The sequence below is a fragment of the Periplaneta americana genome, chromosome 3 (genome assembly GCF_040183065.1).
Source record: "Periplaneta americana isolate PAMFEO1 chromosome 3, P.americana_PAMFEO1_priV1, whole genome shotgun sequence".
Taxonomy (NCBI): domain Eukaryota; kingdom Metazoa; phylum Arthropoda; class Insecta; order Blattodea; family Blattidae; genus Periplaneta; species Periplaneta americana.
Genome location: NC_091119.1, coordinates 7,782,516 through 7,803,913, shown reverse-complemented (window position 1 = coordinate 7,803,913; position 21,398 = coordinate 7,782,516). Strand labels below are relative to the sequence as shown.

At 34.2% G+C, this 21,398-nt stretch overlaps 1 protein-coding gene across 5 annotated transcripts in view; it reads right to left on the bottom strand.

Moving 5' to 3' along the window:
• The window catches only part of kappaB-Ras (NFKB inhibitor interacting Ras like 1), a 95,918-nt gene that overhangs the window by 11,276 nt on the left and 63,244 nt on the right, over nt 1-21,398 (bottom strand). For 3 of the 5 annotated variants that reach the window (XR_011331190.1, XM_069819967.1, XM_069819968.1), the window contains exons 2-4: nt 19,433-19,566; nt 14,166-14,411; nt 8,628-8,889 (exon numbers count right to left, since the gene is read on the bottom strand). Coding sequence is in view for 4 of the 5 variants with exons in the window: in XM_069819967.1 (XP_069676068.1) it covers nt 8,638-8,889; nt 14,166-14,411; nt 19,433-19,566 (632 nt within the window). In the remaining variant the exon portion in view is untranslated. Of the gene's footprint in view, nt 1-7,620; nt 8,890-14,165; nt 14,412-19,432; nt 19,567-20,941; nt 21,017-21,398 lie in introns of those variants that run through there. The other 2 variants (XM_069819969.1, XM_069819966.1) reach the window with 2 other exon arrangements.

Below are 21,398 nucleotides of genomic sequence, written 5' to 3'. Positions count from 1 at the left end.
ATGACAGTGGCCAATCCCCAACTGGGTGAGTAAAACCTCCGTGTCGTGACGCTCTTGTGGACGAATCCCAAACTCGAACAGTATCCTTTATATGTCGCAATTTGTTTCCCTCTTGTGCAGACCATTCTCCTTCCCATTGCCACCAAATTTTATATTTCAAGTAGTTTCGAATGTCCTGCCACCTCTCGTGCCAATATAGCAGAGAGCCATTCAGTGCACCAGCCCTGGCTGCAGCATCCGCGGCCTCATTTCCTGGAATCCCTACATGACCAAGAATCCACACTACTCCAATCTCATAATCAGAGCTAAGGAGAGTGTGGAACAGCTGCTGAGTTCTTAAGACAAGCGGATCATCACAATTAAAAGACTGCAAGGACTGGATGGCACTTAAAGAGTCGGAACAGATAAAGAATCTGCCCCGAGATTGCCTAATTAAAAACAAGGGTATATAAGAGAGGTTAGGTATTTGTTTGGGTTGGGTTGGGTAGGCTAATAGCTTTCGCAATGATCACATCACATTTGTAGGGAGGTGTGTTACAATTCTGAAGTTATCTTCAATGATTTAAGTACAGTAGAACCTCTATTATCCATGGTAATGAAGGGGGTGGACTGGACGGTTAATCGAAAAAATCGGATAATCCGTACCATAAAATATTTTCATAAATTAAGCGCATAATACTTGGTTTCATAATTTGAAATTTCTACCATACATATCGGTCAGCGCGTCTGGCTGCAAAACCATATGGCCCGTGTTCGAATCCCGGTTGGGGCAAGTTACCTGGTTGAGGTTTTTTCCGGGGTTTTCCCTCAATCCAATACGAGCAAATGCTGGGTAACTTTCGGTGCTGGACCCCGGAATCATTTCACCGGCATTATCATCTTCATCTCATTCAGACGCTAAATAACCTAGATGTTTTGCAGTGTAGGCTTTCACGGCCGGAGTCTATAGATGTAGATTCATTTTCCGGGCTGAGAGGCTGTGGTCTATTAGTTGGTTTTATACCAGACGTTTCGTCTGCAACTGCGACAGACATCTTCAGTGGAGTGGTATCCGAGGTCGCAAGACTCTTCTCGGCGTACCTGAGGCAACTGATCCTGTGTCTGGTTGTGCGAGCGTATTTATAGTGCGGCTCGCGGGCCGAGGCCTGTTGTCGCTGCGGTCCGCGCCGCTTTGTTCGCTGCTCCCGTTCTGGGTTCCGTCCTTTTGTTGTAGTGGCTTCTTATCTGTTCTGTTTAGGACCGGGTACCAACACTTGTTTAGCTTTACGCCTTCTTCCTTGCGATTAAAGTGTTGTTATGTTTATGTATTTCGATCGCTTCTCTATGTAGACGGGGGAAGAAGTGCGTCGTCGTGCTCAAGATGTCCGTGTCCTTGAATCTAATGTTGTGATCGCCCTCTTGATAGGCATGTGCTGCCACTGCCGATTTGTCGATCTGTCCTAGGCGGCAATTCCTATTATGTTCTGTCAGTGTCGTCCTGACGCTCCGCTGTGTAGTACTGATGTAGACCTTCCCGCACGAACACGGAATCCTGTAAACTCCGGCGGACAGCAGCTTATCTCGTTTGTCCTTGGATGACCTCAGCACTATAAATACGCTCGCACAACCAGACACAGGATCAGTTGCCTCAGGTACGCCGAGAAGAGTCTTGCGATCTCGGATACCACTCCACTGAAGATGTCTGCCGCAGTTGCAGACGAAACGTCTGGTATAAAACCAACTAATAGACCACGGCCTCTCAGCCCGGAAAATGAATCTAAACCTAGATGTTGATACAGCGTCATAAAATAACCCAATAAAATAAAAAAAATAAATTTCTACCATACTGCAACTATTGGTGCCTTCATACTACACAGCATACATTGTTATGCTGGTTATAAATAATGAAAACAGTGAAATACAATAATATGTACTGCTTTGTTTTATTCTATTAAATTGCGCATATTTCTAATGCCAATCTTGTATTCTGATGCACTATGAGCCACAGTTTTTCCTTTCCCAAACAGCTCAACGTGTTTTTTGGACATTTTGCACAGAATGACTAAATGATGCATAGGTTTGCAGCTATGTGAAAGTTCTTGGGGTCATTTCTTTCAAAGCTCATAGTGATTATTTTACAAGTTGCAAAAAAACTTCCTCCCAAAAGTGTTTCCACTGCCGATACTGGTAGCATTCCTACTACATACTGTGTAACGGTAAAAGCTGGTAATAACTTTTCGTAGAAAAAATGCGTGAGACAGTCGGATAATCCACCAATCAGTTAATAGGGTGACGGATAATCGAGGTTCTATTGTACGTTTTTCCTCCTCATGTGGTGTGGAAGGATATGTAATTTTAACATCCTCACTCATCCTTCACTGTTGCTACCTCTCGTCACTGGAACTCTCTGCCGCCTGAAGTCAAGGGCTGCCGAACATTGAAATCTTTCAAATCCAAGTTAGAAAATTATCTTATGACGAGTTGCCAAACTAACTTACTATTATGACAAGTGTTGTATTGCATGTTTCCACGTATTCACATTTTTTTTATGTTCTAATGATATTCAACTTATTTTATATTTTTGTTTTCATACTTTCCGATAATGTTATATCTCTAATGTGATAAGTTGAGCTATATATAATCTTAATTTTCCTTATTGTGTGTACTTAGAAATATTGTATTCACTGTATACTTTGTACTGCACTATTTTATTACTACTATTAGTATTATTATTATTATTATTATCATTATTACTATTCTTCTTTATTATTATTATTATTATTATTATTATTATTATTATTATTATTATGAATAATTGTCTTTTTTTTTGTATGCCTCATTTATTTTGACCTGCTGTTCACATATTATTATGCTTTTTTCTTTCTTTCTGTATGTTATATATTATGTCTGATTTCTTCTTATTTGTTGTTTATTTTTTTTTATTATTATTATCTTATTCAGTTTTGTGTGTAAAATTGTAGTGTAATTTGTTAATTTGTAGTGTTTTTGCAACGCAGTCTTTACTCCTGGTTGAGTGTTAGAGAAGCCCGTATGGCCTTAACTCTGCCAGGTTAAATAAATCATTATTATTATTATTATTATTATTATTATTATTATTATTATTAAAACTTCAATACAGATCATTTCCAATTTCTATCCAAGGACACTTTCAGTTGTAGTAGATTAAGTGCCAGTTTAAATAATCTTTATTCCTAGGTACATTTCTAAAATATAACTTAATATAAGTCGCTCAATGTAGTTTCAATTTTTCAATAATCTTCAGACTAAGGCAGTTCATTGTGGCAACCAGGGCTTTTAATAACACATCCTATTCATCAGTCAAGTTAGGTAAGGATGCCTTGAAATGATAAACTAGCTTATAAGGGCCAATAAACTGAGATGAGGTCCACAAAAAAGTTTCACTATTACTTGGATTACCATGACAACATTAAGTAAGAATTCCTTCTTCTCTTTTTTTTTTTTTTTTTTAAGTGGCAGATCTAGAAAGTGATCGGCTGAAGTCAGAATAGGTCTAATGATCTAATTCGTGAACGAAGATGATGATTATGATGACGATTTTTTAAAGCAGCCTACCAAAATTTTGGAAGAAAGTTAGTTTTAAATAAAATATCAAACATTTCCATGTGGTATCTCAACACGTTTCAGTGTGTGATGAAATATTTTATTGGATAGTCAGTTAACTTATAGACACATGTGAAGTTGGTAGTATTTCTTACAAAGTAAAAAGTAATTTTTGATTGTGGAAAATATACAAACGCGATATTTTAAATACTGTTCATATTCAAGAGACACTACTATGTTAGGTGAAAAGATGAGGACAAGAAAGATTCTGTATTTTAACATCTAGAATCTATATGAGGTTCAATCACTATAACCAGTTTGTCTTTTCAAGTGATTATTATTACATTATTTCGTGATTGTACAGTCATTCATATAATATTGTTTTAATTATCTCACATAATGCAATTCACTATATTTTATTATGTTGCTTTTTACGTACGTCTTTATGCTTAAAGCATTACCATATGCCATACATGGGCACAATTTTCGGTTACGTGAGGCACTCGATTTGAAATAGTTTGTTTACTAGGAGAGGAGACTGCAGAGTAGGATGGGAAATATAAACTGCTGTGACCTGCGTCACCTTATCGTAATCGCTAAGGCGGTCAGTGGCGAATTATTAGGAAAGCGCTTGGTTAACGTGAGAGACTCGAAAACTTTTATTCAATTTGGCAAATTAATTCGGCAGCTTTAATCATAAACCTCTTTACTGTTTCTCCATCGCTGAATTGATTTAAATCACAGGCGAGAAATTGCGTAACTAGCCAATAATATTCCATCACGTTGTCTACGTTCATTTTCTTGAATATTCTGGCGTTTATCGAGATTACTTAATAGATTTGCACGTTCTCGACCTAAAATAACTTCAGAAAATCATATTTCGTTTTCTACTCACATTTAATATTCTTTTAATAAATTTCTTTTGGAAATAATACGTACAAACAACATTTAATTCCTCGTACCTTTTAATGCAGAGTGTTTAAGGTATAATGTCGTATTTAGTATACTATGCAAATGTTAAGATCATAAATTTTCTTCGAAATAGTACGAAAAATAACATTTAATTTGTCTTACCTTCTAATTCAGCATGTTCTTTATGACATAAGGAGTAATGTCGTTGTATATTCAATTTATTAATGCCTAATAGGATTTTCGAGCATAACATACATCGTATGTTCTCCCCTTCTAAACAGCAAAAAAACTCTTCCTCTCATTTCTCATGAAATAATCGTTTTATAACGCGTACACACTGCCTTGATAATGCCATTATGCCACCACTGATATTGCTTATGAAACTGATATAGAACCTGCCGACGCCTAGGAGCTGCGTGAGGGAGGGACGGGGACTGTGAAGATGATGTCACTCAGGGCGATAAGCTCTGTGAAGGTCAGTGAGGCATTATTTCTCAAGTGAGGCACGATGCCCAATCAGACCTGAAGATGCCATTTAATTGGCGAAAGCGCTAGTCATATTTGATTGTGAAATGACCTAATGTAATTTCTTGTATTATTTATTAGGTTAAAAAGACAGTTATTTGAAGGATTATTATACTTATTTCATTTATATGCTAACTTGTCGGATCAATATGCCTCTTAAATCATGTCTGTAATAGTTTGAAATCCTTCACTTATCGTAACTCCCTCAGGAGCAGTTGCAATAAAACTGAAATTAATTTATATCTGTACTCTTTAAGGCTTTCCCCTTTATTATATTTGTTATAAACAGAAAACTACCTGTAATACACGTCATAAATATCCGAAGGACGTAAGAGGTGAATGCTATCGTACAATTAGTTCAGATGCAGACCTGAATGACAGTGGCAGCTTGTGAAAAATAAAACTCAGGTTTGCACTACTGCTGTATACATCTGGCATACAGCTCAAACATTTATTTTGAATTATTTTAGAGGTCGATTAAAAATTATATTTGATTCAACGCATTTCTTTACTGTACTGTCTATACTAGAAACAAACTTAAGTTTCAATAAAACATCAGAATTTTGAGAGGATTCATCTTCACCATGTCCTCACATAGTTAGTCACTAAATGTGACGCAATCAATCATTCTAGAAAGCAAATTACTATTCATTTCTACTTGTTGGTGTGTTTCACCTTTTCTTTGCCATAGGCACAGCTTAAGGGGAGAGGATGGTATTTTTTAAAACTTTTTTCCTATTTCGTGTAAAATATTAATTTTTTGTATGTAGAGAGCTCATAGCTGTGGCAACTCAACCAAATAAAAATATTTTGAAAAAAAAAAAAATTATTTGGGGGCCCAAATTTGAAAAAAATATACCCAATGCAGGATTGTACTAAAACAGATATATCTAAACCGGTTTTAAAGATAGATTCAAACAGTTTCTTGCAATGTATTTGCAAAAGCATGTTCTACAAACTGTCTGTAACAGAATTTTGATATTAGTCCCTACGTTTGTAAAATAAACAATTAAAATTTAATAACAATTTTCTGATTTCCTTTCTTGCAAACAAACGGACATATTTTTAAAATGAAATCAATTAACAAAATTCTGTTACAGAGAAAAGTTTCCTAATAGTCCAAAGAATGTGTGTTATAAATTTCATGCATGTATCTTTAATAGTTCGGAAATTATATCCATTTTTGTCTGGCAATGTTGCAAAAAAAAAAAATGAAGTTAATGGAAACCGATAAAAGCGGGCGTGTGATTTAAAAATCCATAGCACAGGAAGTTTCAAAATGACGTCTCAACATCCGATAAGGGCACAAATACCCACAAAATGTTGTGCAATGCATTCCACACATATCAAAGGGTATTTTAAAGAAAAAAAAATTTTTTGAAAACTTAATTTACCGGAAACAACAATAAAAGTGGGCGAGTGATTTAAAAATCCATAACGCAGGAAGTTTAAAAATGGCGACTCAACATCCGATAAGGGCACAAATACCCACAAAATGTTATGCTATGCATTCCACACATATCACAGAGTATTTTAAAGATTTTTTTGTCTTTGAAAATTTACTCATTTTTCACCAAAAAATACCATCCTCTCCCCTTAATAATGATACAATATTTATGTTACTGAAGACACTGAGGTCCAAAACATTGTTATGTTTTTTATTAGTAAGTTACAAGATGTTGCATCAGCTGACTCCAAAGGGAACGCTTAAATGGTCTACACTCACTCAAGTTTGTGAATGGGTCAAAATATTCTGGTCCAAGGTCAGTGAGGACACTGTTGTGAAGTCTTTTTTGAATTGTGGTATCAGCAACGTCCTAGATGGAAGTGAGAATCATTTTCTCTATGAATCTCAAGATGATTTCTGTTTTGATGGCGAGTTCAATGGATCCAATGAAGAAGAAACTTCCAATGACAGCAATGGGAGTGAATTTAAAGGTTTCTGAATAATTCTTAAAATTAGTTATGTTTATCTTTAAATCTGAGTTTTTCCCGGAAAATTTTTTTCAATTTTTGAGGTGCATATTATACACGAATACGATACTTCAGTGCAGAGAACTTTTCAAGTGCAAAGAGTATTTCGTGTAACAGTAAAAGGTATCCCCATCACACGTCATGAAGGCACTTGGGGGGCATGGAGGTAGAGCCCCATGCTTTCCATGACCTCGGCACTAGAATGAGGTGGTGTGGTCGGCACCATGCTCCAACCTCCTTTTACCCCTGGGAAAGACCCAGTACTGAATTTTATAGTAGGCTGAGTGAACCTTGGAGCCATTCTGGAAGTTTGGCAACGAGAAAAATCTCATGTACCGGTAAATAATAAAATAATAATGAAGTGTTAAGTAACGCTTTTCCTTACTATGTCCACAAACTGAATTAATTGCAACTCAACGAAAACCACAGAAAAATAAATTCATCCCATAATTATAATATACGGTAGGAATAAATAATTAAATTAAAGTCAATATAAAAGATTACTTCATCTAAAAATCACTATCTGGTAGAGAACAAATCCTTCTAAACAGTAGAATTCCAAATATACAATAAATCAATGACAAACAACTTAAGTGGATCTGAATCTTCTGAAAGAAAAGTAAGAGACCAGAATAAAAAATACTCAACTAAATCAAATAATATGGTTTAATTATAATAAGTTATAAATTACACAAAAATAAAACAATTGATATTAGTTCTACAACATACACACCTAAAACCATATACAGAGAATTCGTCCACATGGCACACTTTCAGAATAATAATTCATGACGAAAATGAATGCATTTTTCAGGTTTAACTTCAGTCTACTGAAAGTGAAATATTACTAAATGCTGTTACAAAAATACAGATGTTCAACATATATTTTAAGTGAGACCATACATACATCCTTTCGAAGAGAAACTGATTCCTAGTGAAAATGGAGTTTGATGAAATTGATATTTATGATCCATGTTGAATCTTTCGTACACTACTTTTAACACTTGAATATAAATAATTGATTAAATGGAGATCTTACTCGTGTTAATTATGTAAGCATGTGCGGTTTACAGCTGTTTCGGTGCTTCTTCACACCATCCTCAGAGCCTACTAGATCTCGGCGTCATCTCGAACTTCGCTGCCTGTTGTGTGGGTGCGTTTGATTGTTCGATTGTTGACATTTCAACACTTTTCAACAATCGAACGCACCCACACAACAGGCAGCGAAGTTCGAGATGACGCCGAGATCTAGTAGGCTCTGAGGATGGTGTGAAGAAGCACCGAAACAGCTGTAAGCCGCACATGTTACACAATTAACACAAGTAAGATCTCCATTTAATCAATTATTGATATTTATGGACAGTTCCTTCAGAAAAATTCACGATTCAACATCAAATTTGGTTAAAATCACAATCTTGTGAGAAAGTATCTGCCATTAACTAGTGACCTGAAGAGAAGAAGGTGAAGAAAATAAGATTATGTTTAAATGTAAGTAAAGCAAAGTGGGGGAAAAAAGAAAGGCATGAGTGAGTGGGTGGTTATTTATCATTCCGACAACTTCCATGACTAACCACAAATGCAGAGCTCTCATGTAACACCAGATGGATGAATTCACTGCACAGCTGTGTTCTACCCAACCCTGACTACTGCGTTACCTTAGAGACTTCAGCTGGTGTCCGGTCTGCCAATGCTCTTCCTCACCATGCTCAGCTGAGGGAAGGTGCTCTTGTTTGGTGGCGGATTCAGTTTCGAAGCCAAGTGAACAAATGCTTCATATAAGGACGCTCGATCCATTGCATTGACTTCGTAGTGTCGGATCTTCTCTCTGGCTGCCCAGTGCGCTGCTTTGCTTGCTGTATTCTCAAGGTTCCCCACATCCATCGGCTTCATTCGGTTGCCAAGCACAATCACAGTCACCTGGATCATATTTCATACATCAACTGCAATGAAAATTCTTCATGAAAAGCATAATGTACAATTTTAGAAATAATTAATGGCACACGGATATTTTGTAGTCTCAGAAAGGAGGCACTGCACATGATCAGAGAACAAGCGACAAGGTTGACAAGTGAACCACTAGGTGAGGTAATAACTAGGGACCGGATTTTTATGTAATATCTTCTTTTTCTTCTTCTTCTTCTTTTCTATAGGCATAAGCCTGTTTGTTTACACACACTGTATCAATGATGATTACGTCTCAGTCTATTTCTTGAGAGTTCTGCCCACTTCTCCTTTCCTCTAGGGCATAGGTTCTTTGCTGCCTTTTGTTAAGTGACCTAAGTTCTAAACTGTCAGTCAAGTTACAGCGAGCTCAGAATATGTGCATCAGATACGTGTGCAACATCCGACGATATGATCACATATCACCGTCCTTCACAAGTCTCTCGTGGCTCCGACTTAAAGAATGCAGAACTTTACACTCTTTGTCTTTACTCTTTCGAATTCTGCACACCTCAACACCAAATTACCTTTCGTCTCGTTTCTCTTATCTATACCCTAACCACGACGTAAATACCAGATCACTTATCTGTGGCACGTTAAGTATACCTCTTCATAGAACATCTTGTTATTCCTCATCTTTTACAATATCCACCTCGCGTCAATGGAATTCCTTGTCACAAAGTATTAGGGGCTGCAAGACAACAAACACCTTTAAGAACAGCTTAAAAGATAACCTTATTAACATTTCACTCCAATCATACTGATTTAAACTATCACTGACTACACTGTTACTTTTTTCTTTAGACATCATCCTGATAGTGCTGTATTTTCAATATTGTCTCATAATAATCTCTTTCTATTATCTAATATCATTTGAAATATATTAACATTCAATGTATTTTAGTTTAATTCTGCTACACAGTTTATTTCAGTGTTTAATTAATAGTTCATAGTATTTTGTTGTTTAATTCGTAAATAACTCTTGTATACATATAACTCTCATCTAAATCAAATTGTTGAATTCTTTGTAAGTTCATGCATATGTATATGCTGGTTGAGTGGAAGAGAAGGCCTTACGGCCTTAACTCTGCCAGCTAAAATAAATCATTATTATTATTATTATTATTATTATTATTATTATTATTATTATTATTATTATTATTATTATTATTATTATTAATAAGTCCCGTGTTGTCAGTTCTATCCACATGGGAGCTCCATTCCATTTTTCTCGTTGTAATAAAAGTCTCAACATCTATAATATTGCATTCCTCCCTCACATCCTGGTTCCTAACTCTGTCAAATCTTGTTTTACTTACTATGGCTCATAAAGTATTCATTTCTGCTGTTCTCATGAGCTGTTTCTTTTGGCTAGTATCTGCTCTTGTAGCCGCTCCATATGTCATTATTGGTCGTACACATGTTTTATAAATTTTTACTTTACTTTCTATGTTTAGATATTTGTTTTTCCAGATGACATCTCGTAAGTATCCTGATATTCTCGATTCTTTAAAAACCTGAGTTCTTACTTCATCAACCAATCTACGAGAACTATAAATGTGTATCCCAAGATATTTAAAATCCATAACTTGTTGTATAATTTTCCCATTAACTTCCAGTTTACATCTTATTGGGTTCTTAGATATACATATACATTTAGTTTTATTTGTAGAAATTTCCATATTAAATTTTTCTGCTGTTGTCACGAATCGATGAAGTAATCGTTGAAGTTCATCCTCTGTTCTGGCAACCAGAACTACTTCATCAGCATAACATACTATGTTAAAATTTTTATTTCCCATCTGGTAACCTGGAAGACACTTTACATGTATGTAATATCAAGGTGTGAAATGTGTACATATTTATGTAAGAAAAATAAGCTGAATATGTACCAAAATATGTAAAATCATGAAAATATTTAATATCAATATCTGCGCTGGTTTGTATTGTTAAGCCTAGATATTTGTAGTGTGGTACAATTTTTAATTTTCTGTTCTTCATGATGATTTCTACTGTTTCTGGTGCTCTTCCGCCGTTTCTGAGTATCATCATTTCTGTCTTGTCCACATTTATATCAAATTTGTTTCTATTGCACCATTTTACCACGATGTTTATTGTTTCTTGTAACTTTGTAAGGTCTTTAGACCCTACTACTATGTCGTCCGCTTATGCGTATGAGATTATTCCCTTCTTGATTTTTACAATACAAAGTAGTTGTATGAGAAAGGTTGCCTTTTGTTCACTTATATTTACAGTGGGCGGTAAGGGGTGAGTGCCTCTTTTATTTCTTGGAACTTAGATGTTATGTTTCGTCCCGAAATATATATTTTCTCGGGTAGGTAAAAAGGCTTATTTCAAATTGTAAACTTTCCCAGCAGCAGTTTTCTTTTTGCTTTTAAGGGAAGACTCCACTGAAAATCATGAAAATTTTTCCAAATATTTTTAGCTATTTCACTTATTCAGAATTTATATTTTCAAACCCCAAATGGATTCAGCTCAATTCTGATTACAAATACTCGTATGTTTACACTTTTTAAATTAAGGCTGGAAGGGGGCGTGGAATTTAAAGAGCTGTCAAAATTGTTTTTCATCAATTCAACACCAAGTAATTTTCTTAAGAAAAATATTAATAAAATAAACTAGCAGCATTAAGAAAAATATTAATAAAATAAACTAGCACCATTTCTCACAAAATAAATGCACAGAAACATGCAGCTACCTCATAAACTCTTGCAGTAAAAATTTCATCCAGATTGATTAATATTTGGCATAAGGAAGTTGGTGTTGAATCAACAAAAATGAACACAGAAAAACAGATTTGAAAATAAAATGAATATTTATGTAAATTAATATTCTCCTCCGCTACATTCATCTAGTAACTTCAGGGAGCCAACAAAAAGTTACTAGATTTGTAATCAGAAATTTTAAAAAAGAATTCTTCGATGAAAAACAATTTTGACAGCTCTTTAAATTCCACGCCCCTTCCAGCCTTAATTTAAAAAGTGTAAACATACGAGTATTTGTAATCAGAATTGAGCTGAATCCATTTGGGGTATGAAAATATAAATTCTGAATAAGTGAAATAGCTAAAAAAAAATTTGGAAAAATTTTCATGATTTTCAGTGGAGTCTTCCCTTAAGAAGTAAAAATGAATAAAAGCCCTAAATATGTAGATTTATGTAATACCAAGCCATAATATGTAATGTGGGGTAAATATGTAAAATATGTAGTATCAAATTTTAATATATTGATGGTAATTACAAGATTCGCAAAGATTTGTTATTTATATACGGTTAGGTTCAAAGGAATATAATATGTAATTACATAAAAATCCGGTCCCTAGTAATACATTCATTCTGTTTTGTTATATGTCGTCCCTAAGTAGCTAGAACAAGGGCCAGGGAAAATAATTTAGCGTAAATAAGTAGTGTAATCATCATCATCATCATCATCATCATCATCATATCCTTCACGTATTAGACCCTACAGGATCTGTTACGGTCTCATGCCAGCGCTTTCATGGTCTTCCCAATTTCCTCTTTCCTCTTGGTACATAAGTAAGAATCTGTTTAGGCCATCTAGTGCGATCCATCCTTTCGACATGTTTTTTCCACTAAAGACTGTAAATGAGACAAAAGAAAAAAAGAAGAAAGAGAGAAAAACAAGATGGTTTATTTGCACAACTAATGCAAAACGTGTCTCATTTAAATTAAATCAAGTTAATGTCCAATTTCATGATTCAAGTAAGTCCTGGAGTATTGCATTGGCTCATACAGAGTGCCTGCTTCCCATGTAGCTGGTCAACTCTATGCCTCAAAGATGCCAGGCAGTGATAAATATCTGTGGGTTTGGACTACTTTGGGTAAATAAAATCATGTTATAAGTTACATCTTAATTACACAACTTTTAACACCATATCACTTCGGAAAAGGTACTATGTGTCTTTCACGTGTTAAATTTTATATTACCTTGTTAACATGTTTCGGCCTGCTATTAGCCATCTTCAGAACTGGTTGTTGCTGGTCTTGGCGCCATTTGTTTTGTCTCCTGTGGGGTGTGTTTGTGTAGTGTAATGTGGAGTCAAAGAGTGTGTGTGTTCTGAAATTGAGTTGTGTGTTGAGAAATTCATTTGGATGTGTTTTTGTTTGTATATTTCGTATTGTTCTAGTGTATTTAGTTTCTGGCTTTTTGGTTGGATGTGTGAAATTTCCTTGTCTGTGTTGATGTCTCTGTAGGTGTGGTTAGCATTGGGAGATACAACCCCAACATAATACGAAAGACAAAACATAATCACAAAAAAACATAAGAATACAATACAAACATAAGAACACAAAAAATACATCACACTAACATACGAAAACAAAAACACCCACAAGATTGCAACCTCATTCAAGAAATTAAATAATAACATCGCATACAGAACAAATAATATTCTACAAAAACATCTAACAACACAAACAAATACAACCACACAGGCATATACAAACTCAAATGTAACACCTGCAACAACTTCTACATAGAACAGACAGGTAGATCATTTCAAACACGTTACAAAGAACACATCACAGCCATAACAAAATTACAAAACACTTCTACATATGCAGAACACATCACAAATGCTAACCACACCTACAGAGACATCAACACAGACATGGAAATACTGCACATCCAACCAAAAAGCCAGAAACTCAACACACTAGAACAATACAGTATGAAATATACAGACACACGAAAACACATCCAAATGAAATTCTCAACACACAACTCAATTTCAGAACACACATACTCTTTGACTCCACATTACACTACACAAACACACCTCACAGGAAAGAAGACAAAAGGCGCCAAGACCAGCAACAACCAGTTATGAAGATGATCAATAACAGGCCGAAACATGTTAACAAGGTAATATAAAATTTAACACGTGAAAGACACATACCGGTAATACGTTTTCTGAAAATCATGTTGTTAAGATTTTGGAGTGGAATGCAGATGGTTTGACACTTGCAAATAAAATTGTTTCTGATATTATTTGCCTTAAAAATGTTATAGATCTTTCGATTCCAAATCCATGTTAATTTTATTTATTGCTCATAAGAAAACTGGAATGTAGCTTACTGTTAATTTTAACATTTAAGGGCAATTTAAAATGCTACAAATCAAGTGAAAGTATGGTCCAAACTTTTCATATTCTCTCAAACACGATTTAAACATGGCTAAAACCTAAAATTCAGCAGTGAAAAGTGCCGTACCTCTTTCTTGTCCCTGTTATGATCAATATCTTTCTTCACCATCACAAGAGCATCCAATGACTCAGGCCGATCTGGATCGTACACGAGGACGTAGCCATCAGCTAAGCCCAGATACTGGCGAGCTAGCTGACTCTGTTCCCTTCCGCCACCTAGCCCTGCTGTATCATAAAAGCGAACTTTTTCTCTCGTTCCTCTATCTGTCTCGATGGTGGCAACATAAATGTCTTCTATTGTTGCATGCAGTTCCTGCAGAGAGCAAAAAATCTATCAAAATATTTCCATTTCACTACGTTCCTCTGGCCATCAACTTCGTGGACAACAATGAAGCAATGTATCGCATCAAGCGCCATCAATTATTGATTCGACATTTTGTTTTGTGAACAATACCTAAATTCGTCAATAATAGTAATATGTGTTACAAGAGCGGTATGTTGAAGTTTTCATGTTCGAGGAAAAGTTTGAAAAAGCGAAACATAGTTGAGCTTTTTTAATTTCCGAGAATTGAAAGAAAACATACCGCTCGTGTATCATACATTATTTTGTGCGAAGATCGTTTATTACATACCTGAAAGAGGAATTTCTAATTAGTTGCAATGAAATCTCCATCTTGGTTTCTATTCAATGACGGCAAATTTGCAAAACAAAAATATCTATCCTCAACATTGTTGCTTTAAAATGTTTTCTATGTTTACTATACTCCAGCAGGCCGTGATATACATCTGTCTTTTTTTTCCCCCCAGTCTATTAATGCGAACTTAAAACAAACGGTAAGGTTATGTAATGATTAATTTTTCATTTTAATATTTTAACAATATTATTTATATGACATATTGCAGTAATAACATCGGCAAGTCTGGAAACTTGTTGATTTTTTCACGGCTTCCTTAATGTTACTTGCATCACGAATGCAGTAACTTTAGTGGAGTTGTAGAGTTTACTTAATTTTTTAAAATATTTAAAAACAATAATTAACGGTGCAATTTAGGTGAAATTGCAGTGGTAAGTTTCCAATTTATAATTATTACTATATTGAACGTCTCTAAAAATAATATGTTAAAAGGCTAAAGCAGTAAAATCAATGTCACTTACGCGGTAAGAAGAGGGAAATTGTTATGTGTGTTAGGTTGGGAATACTAAATGTGGAATTTTAGACTTACCGCGGATTGGTTTTGTGCGGAAACCAAGCAAATACGCACGATCTCACACAAAATACATTTACTGAATGATCCTTTGGGAACAGATTGTAAATCAATCGTGATTAGTAATAATAATAATAATAATAATAATAATAATAATAATAATGATAATAATAATAATGATAATAATAATAATGATAATAATAATAATAATAATAATAATAATAATAATAATAATAATAATAATTTCATTATACAAATCACATTAATATAAACAAATGAAAGTACGTATACAATATATCAAAACAGTAATTAAATATAATCGTAAAATAAGATATTATTAAAATGCTGTATCCTGCAAGATACTTTGCCAATTTAAAGGTTAATGAAACCCAAATGTTATAATTGACTATAATAATTTCATTATGTAATTTTACATTACAAAACGTAATAAAGAATTTGATTTTAAAATAGTCAATAGTTATAATGAGTGCGGCAAAACATCCTCCCTAATTTAAAGTTTAAATAAAAAACAGATGTATCAAAATAAGGAAACTGTATTAATATGAATGGTATCTTAACAGTGGGGAATTTTTCATTTTTTGAATAAAGTGTCTCTCAAGTGGTGTCCTTCACTATCAATGCATTGTTGAATGCGACTTCGGAAATTCTGAATTGCTCTAACTAGCATTTCTTGAGGAATAAGACCAATTTCTTCCTGTATTGCATTTCTTAAGTCTGACAAAGCCCTCGGGCGATGTTTGAACACCTCAGCCTTAAGATGCCCCCATAGGAAAAAATCGCAGGGTGCAAGGTCTGGTGATCGTGCTGGCCAGGGGATGTCGCCACGTGAAGAAATTAAGCGTCCGGGAAACATCTGAGTAGCGACAACGGAATTACCAAATACCAGAAACGATACCACAGCGTAAGCACGTTCTTCACCTGTCCACGGCATAGTTGGAATTCGTTAGTTTGCAATTTGCACTAATTGAATGTCAGTTCCGTGTATTCATGTCCTATTCAAATCTTGTTTTTTGTGCATGTCATTTGATATCGCTATGGTAACGCATGTAAACCTAAATTTCCCACTGTTTAGATACCATTCATATTAATACAGTTTCCTTATTTTGATACATCTGTTCTTTATTTAAGCTTTAAATTAGGGAGGATGTTTTGCCGCACCCTTTACTTGGCTATAATAATTTCATTATGTAATTTTACATTACAAAACGTAATAAAGAACTTGATTTTAGAATAGTGAAGTATAAGATTTGGGTTTCATTAACCTTTAAATTAACAAAGTATCTTGCAGGATACAGCATTTTAATTTATGTGATTTGTATCAAATTGCTCTTTAAAAATTTACTCCTGAGATTTTAAATATTTTTAGTAACATTCATATTAACAAGTCCTAGCTCAATGGTTAGAATATATGAGTAGGCCATTACCAAAAGCAACTATACCTAAAAATTAAAATTAAAAAAAAAAGAGAGAGATTCTGATACCCCTGGATTCCTTTGCTCTCTGGTTACGAATTGAACATTTTAAAAATAAGAAACAATAATTAAAAAGCATATAAAATCTAGTAAGAAAAGTGGGTCAAATTGCAAGAGAAGTTAAATCCCTATTCTGTCAATTGCAACTGAAGTTATATCAATCAGTCAGATTTACAATCGCAAAAACTGTTAAATCATTATTACAAAATGGTAACCTCAAACTTCAAAAGTAGCTACATCCTTTTATGTATAACCATCAGGGAAATTTATTTTCTTTAAATAAAATTATGTAGCATTTATAAATACGTAAGAGAAAATACTATGTTGACTATACTGGAAACCAGCTGTATATTATTAATGTAATACTTTTGTATGAACAGGTTCGAGTTCATTAATTTATTGTATTTGCATTTTCGAAGACTGGCTGTTACTTTTTTGGTTATTACATTAATAGGATAATAAAATTCTTCAAACTATAAATCTACACAGCCTAAATCCAAGACTTAGGCTAACTGTATTCGCGTCTGTAGAGAAAATAAAAAGACAGACATTTCAGTTCCTAAATCAGATAAATCTTTTGTTCAGTCACAAAACCAATCAAGTGCATTTTTATAAATTTAAATTTTTTAGTCACAATCATGCCATGGTATGAAAGAAAAATTTCACAACCTCGAGCGGGATTCGAACCTGCGACCTCCTGTACTCCGGTCAGGTGCTCTACCAACTGAGCTATCGAGTTCGTCTCATACTAGGGGCTCGGAATCATCCTTTCATACTGGCGACTCTGTTATAGAGTACTGTCCATAGCGTCTTATCTAGTCAGCATTGCTTATGGGTGGGAAAAAACATTACAAATGTAATCTTCATCTTACGATGTTGGATGACGCATTTTATTTTAATAAATCTAAATAGTACTTCCCATGCCATATTATACAGGTTTTGTTCACTAACAAAACTAGCTATATAAAAAATATTTTTGATAGCTTGAATGAGGAAAACAATACAAGCTTTTTCGTTATATCCAAAAACATTTAAGTAGATATAACCACTTTTGCCAATGGGTTACTCATATGCATTGCAAAAGGAAGACATTTTTTTTTTCGTATATTTAAATTCTAAGAAATTAATTTTTTTTTTTCTGTTAAGATAATTTAAAGACTGAGCTACAGTTTATTGATCTTAGTAAGAAAAATGTCCATGCAGTTATCTAAAAAATTGTGGAAGATATGATTTAATAAGATCTGAAAAATAATTAAGTTTTGAGAAAATGAGCGTTAAATGACAGATTGCTGGCTGGTATTTTTTTTTTTTTTTCTTTTTGCATGGCATGACATTTTAATGTATAACTTGGTCAATTTTATAGATACCAGATATATAAGGCTAAGAGTTCATATTAAATTAATGTAAGAAAAATTATATTTCCTTTGCCTAAATAAAAAATATTAATATGGTAAAGAAGTTGGAAATTTAATCAGTGATATGTAAGTGTTAAAAGAGTATATAGAAAATGAATGAAAAAAATGGTAATGATTAATTGTTTTCTTATGTCTGCATACTAGAGTATCCATCTGATAACAATTACGATTATTATAGTGATGAAATTCCAATCTGGAGCAGTGATTGTGAACATAAACAAGTACTGCATAAATGTATAAGTGAATCACTGTTAAAATTTTAAAACTAATTAAAAAAAGGGCTTACAGTGAGTCCTCGTAGATAGATTAGCAACACAAACTTTTTAATTATGGGGATGAAATTATATAATAAGCTCCCCAGTCAATATTATAAATTACCAATCAATAGTTTCAAAACTAGATTTTCCAATTGGTTATTAAATAATCCTTTTTATTCTGTTGCTGAATTTTTCAACACAAATTTGTATGAAACTGTATTTTAATAAATAAGCTTAATTCCAATTTAGTTAGTTTTCTTCAATTTAAAAGTTTCAAATTATTTCATGTTTTCATTGTATTACTTAAATTTTACTGTTTCTGTTATTAGTGTTTTTTAAACTGTATTTATATGTTTTTTCAATGTATTCTGACGAAGCCTGAAACTGTATGTCTAATGGCCAAATAAATTGAATTGAATTGAATTCTAATAATCTTTTTCTGTAATAATAAAATATCATTAATATATGGCACCCATTTCCCTACACTAAGATTCCGTAACTTATATAAATATTTAACAAAATAATCTGCCCTCAATGATGGTGGCCATAAAGATCCAGAATAAAAGTACAACAAAATGATTAGAAAGGCAAAAAAATACTTGGAAAAAATGCGAAGTACTGGTACGTAATTTTTACATACTGTCCAGGTACAGATGACTTCAAAATTTTCATTCAACAGGTTAGGCTTACCCTAGAAAGTTTCTTATTTAGTGATATGGGATTCCCAGGTTAAAAGACCGTCAATAGAAATACCCAAAAATTTGGTTCCAGTAAGTAAATAAATGCAGAAGATCTCACTCCACTCTGTCTTACCAGTAATTGCCCTGTCCTCCTCCTGAATATAATTTCCTGGAAGAAACATCGCTTAATATGTCTCCAATGAAAAGATGATGTTACATGTTTCTGTATTTTATATCTACAGTAACTTGTAATAAGGGTAGAAGTGTCGGAGATTGTACTTACGGAACTCTTGTTGATGTTGCCATAAATAAGCTGCTCCAATATTGCCGTTTTCCCAACTGCCTTCAATCCGCAGACAACAACACGTGTTGTTTTCCCCATTCTTTGATGCAGCAACTGCTTCTTAGGGGAGAGACCTGGGTTCGGGAGAGTAAAAGGTATCAAAAATGTCATCCAGTCTGCTTTCAAAAAAGCTGAAAGTTAGAATTTATAAAACAGTTATATTACCGGTTGTTCTGTATGGTTGTGAAACTTGGACTCTCACTTTGAGATAGGAACAGAGGTTAAGGGTGTTTGAGAATAAGGTGCTTAGGAAAATATTTGGGGCTAAGAGGGATGAAGTTACAGGAGAATGGATAAAGTTACACAACACAGAACTGCACGCATTGCATTCTTCACCTGACATAATTAGGAACATTAAATCCAGACGTTTGAGATGGGCAGGGCATGTAGCACGTATGGGCGAATCCAGAAATGCATATAGTGTGTTATTTGGGAGACAGGAGGGAAAAAGATCTTTGGGAAGGCCGAGATGTAGATGGGAGGATAATATTAAAATGGTTTTGAGGGAGGTGGGATATGATTGTAGAGACTGGATTAATCTTCCTCAGGATAGGAATGGATGGCAGGCTTATGTGAGGGCGGCAATGAACCTCCAAGTTCCTTAAAAGCCATTTCTAAGTAAGATATACCATCACACAAGAGAGTGAAAGAAAGTGGTAGGTCTACTTTCCACTGTACCTAAAAGGGCTGTGTCAGGATTTTAGGATTTTCAGTTATATCTTATCAATGGAATTTCGAAAAGATTTAGATTTTCAGTTACAAAAATGTTTAGGTACTGTAACGCAAGTTTGATTAATATTTTACAATGAAGTGTTTGACAGTGATAATCTGATTATGTAGTAACCGTCGGACCTTACCGCAATATAGGTCCAGGGCATATACATTACCAGATATATACATTACATAGTTTGATCAAATTTTCAACGTTTTCTTATGATTGTCATGTTGTCAGCCTCTTTACACTCTAATGGGAAAGTATGTTCCTTCGACCTCCTATAGTTGGTCCAGGGTAAATACCGGTATTCATTTTTATTCACACGTTAGTGTTATTGTACTTTTGGTCGAGGAAAATACTCGTTATTCAAATGTAATTTTACAGTATCGCCATGTATGGAATTAAGCGTTACAAATAATGTTGATAGACCGCATGGAAAGAAATTCTTACTGGCTACGCTAGCAGATTTTTTACTGCGTAGCAACGTTGATGGTCGTGCGGTGAAGATATGGTAGTTTAACGCTAATTTCATACACAACAATCAATAAAATCACAAACGATGGTCTGATTTTAATCCAATCCTAACCTATATCTTGGTAACACATGGACATTTAATAAGGAATTTCGTGTGGGACCTTTAGTGCAACTAGCAATTTGCTATATACTACCAAAAACATAAAAAAGTAGGTCCCTTGTTTTGTTAATCATTATTCTAATACAATATCTTTACTTACAACACTAATAACAAAACCACAGTTGCCATATTAATTGTGAGACAAACGTCAAAACGTGCCTATTGCCTAACCTGATGAATGGTTAGTGCGGTAAGTTGGTAGGACGATCCAGAGGGCAATTCAAACGGAAATCATTTTCTTCATATAAGGAATTGTAGTAAGGTCTCGTTCAAAATGTTTCAAGTGATTGAATTCAAGTAAAAATAAAGAAAGTATATGAGTGTTTATGCAGTAGCAAAGTTCCTCCCAAGTGAATAATTAAGGCAAAAACGTCGCTCAGTGTTAATTAGGATAACAGGAAAGATAACTCGATGTTGCTGCCATACTGCTTTGTGAGATGACTGTTAGGGCGAGAACCAATTTTAGCTGCAAAACTAGAAATATCCGTGCAGTTTTTCATTTACTGTATTCCATAAATCTTACATTAGCAATGAAGCTTTAAGATGCGGAACAAGTC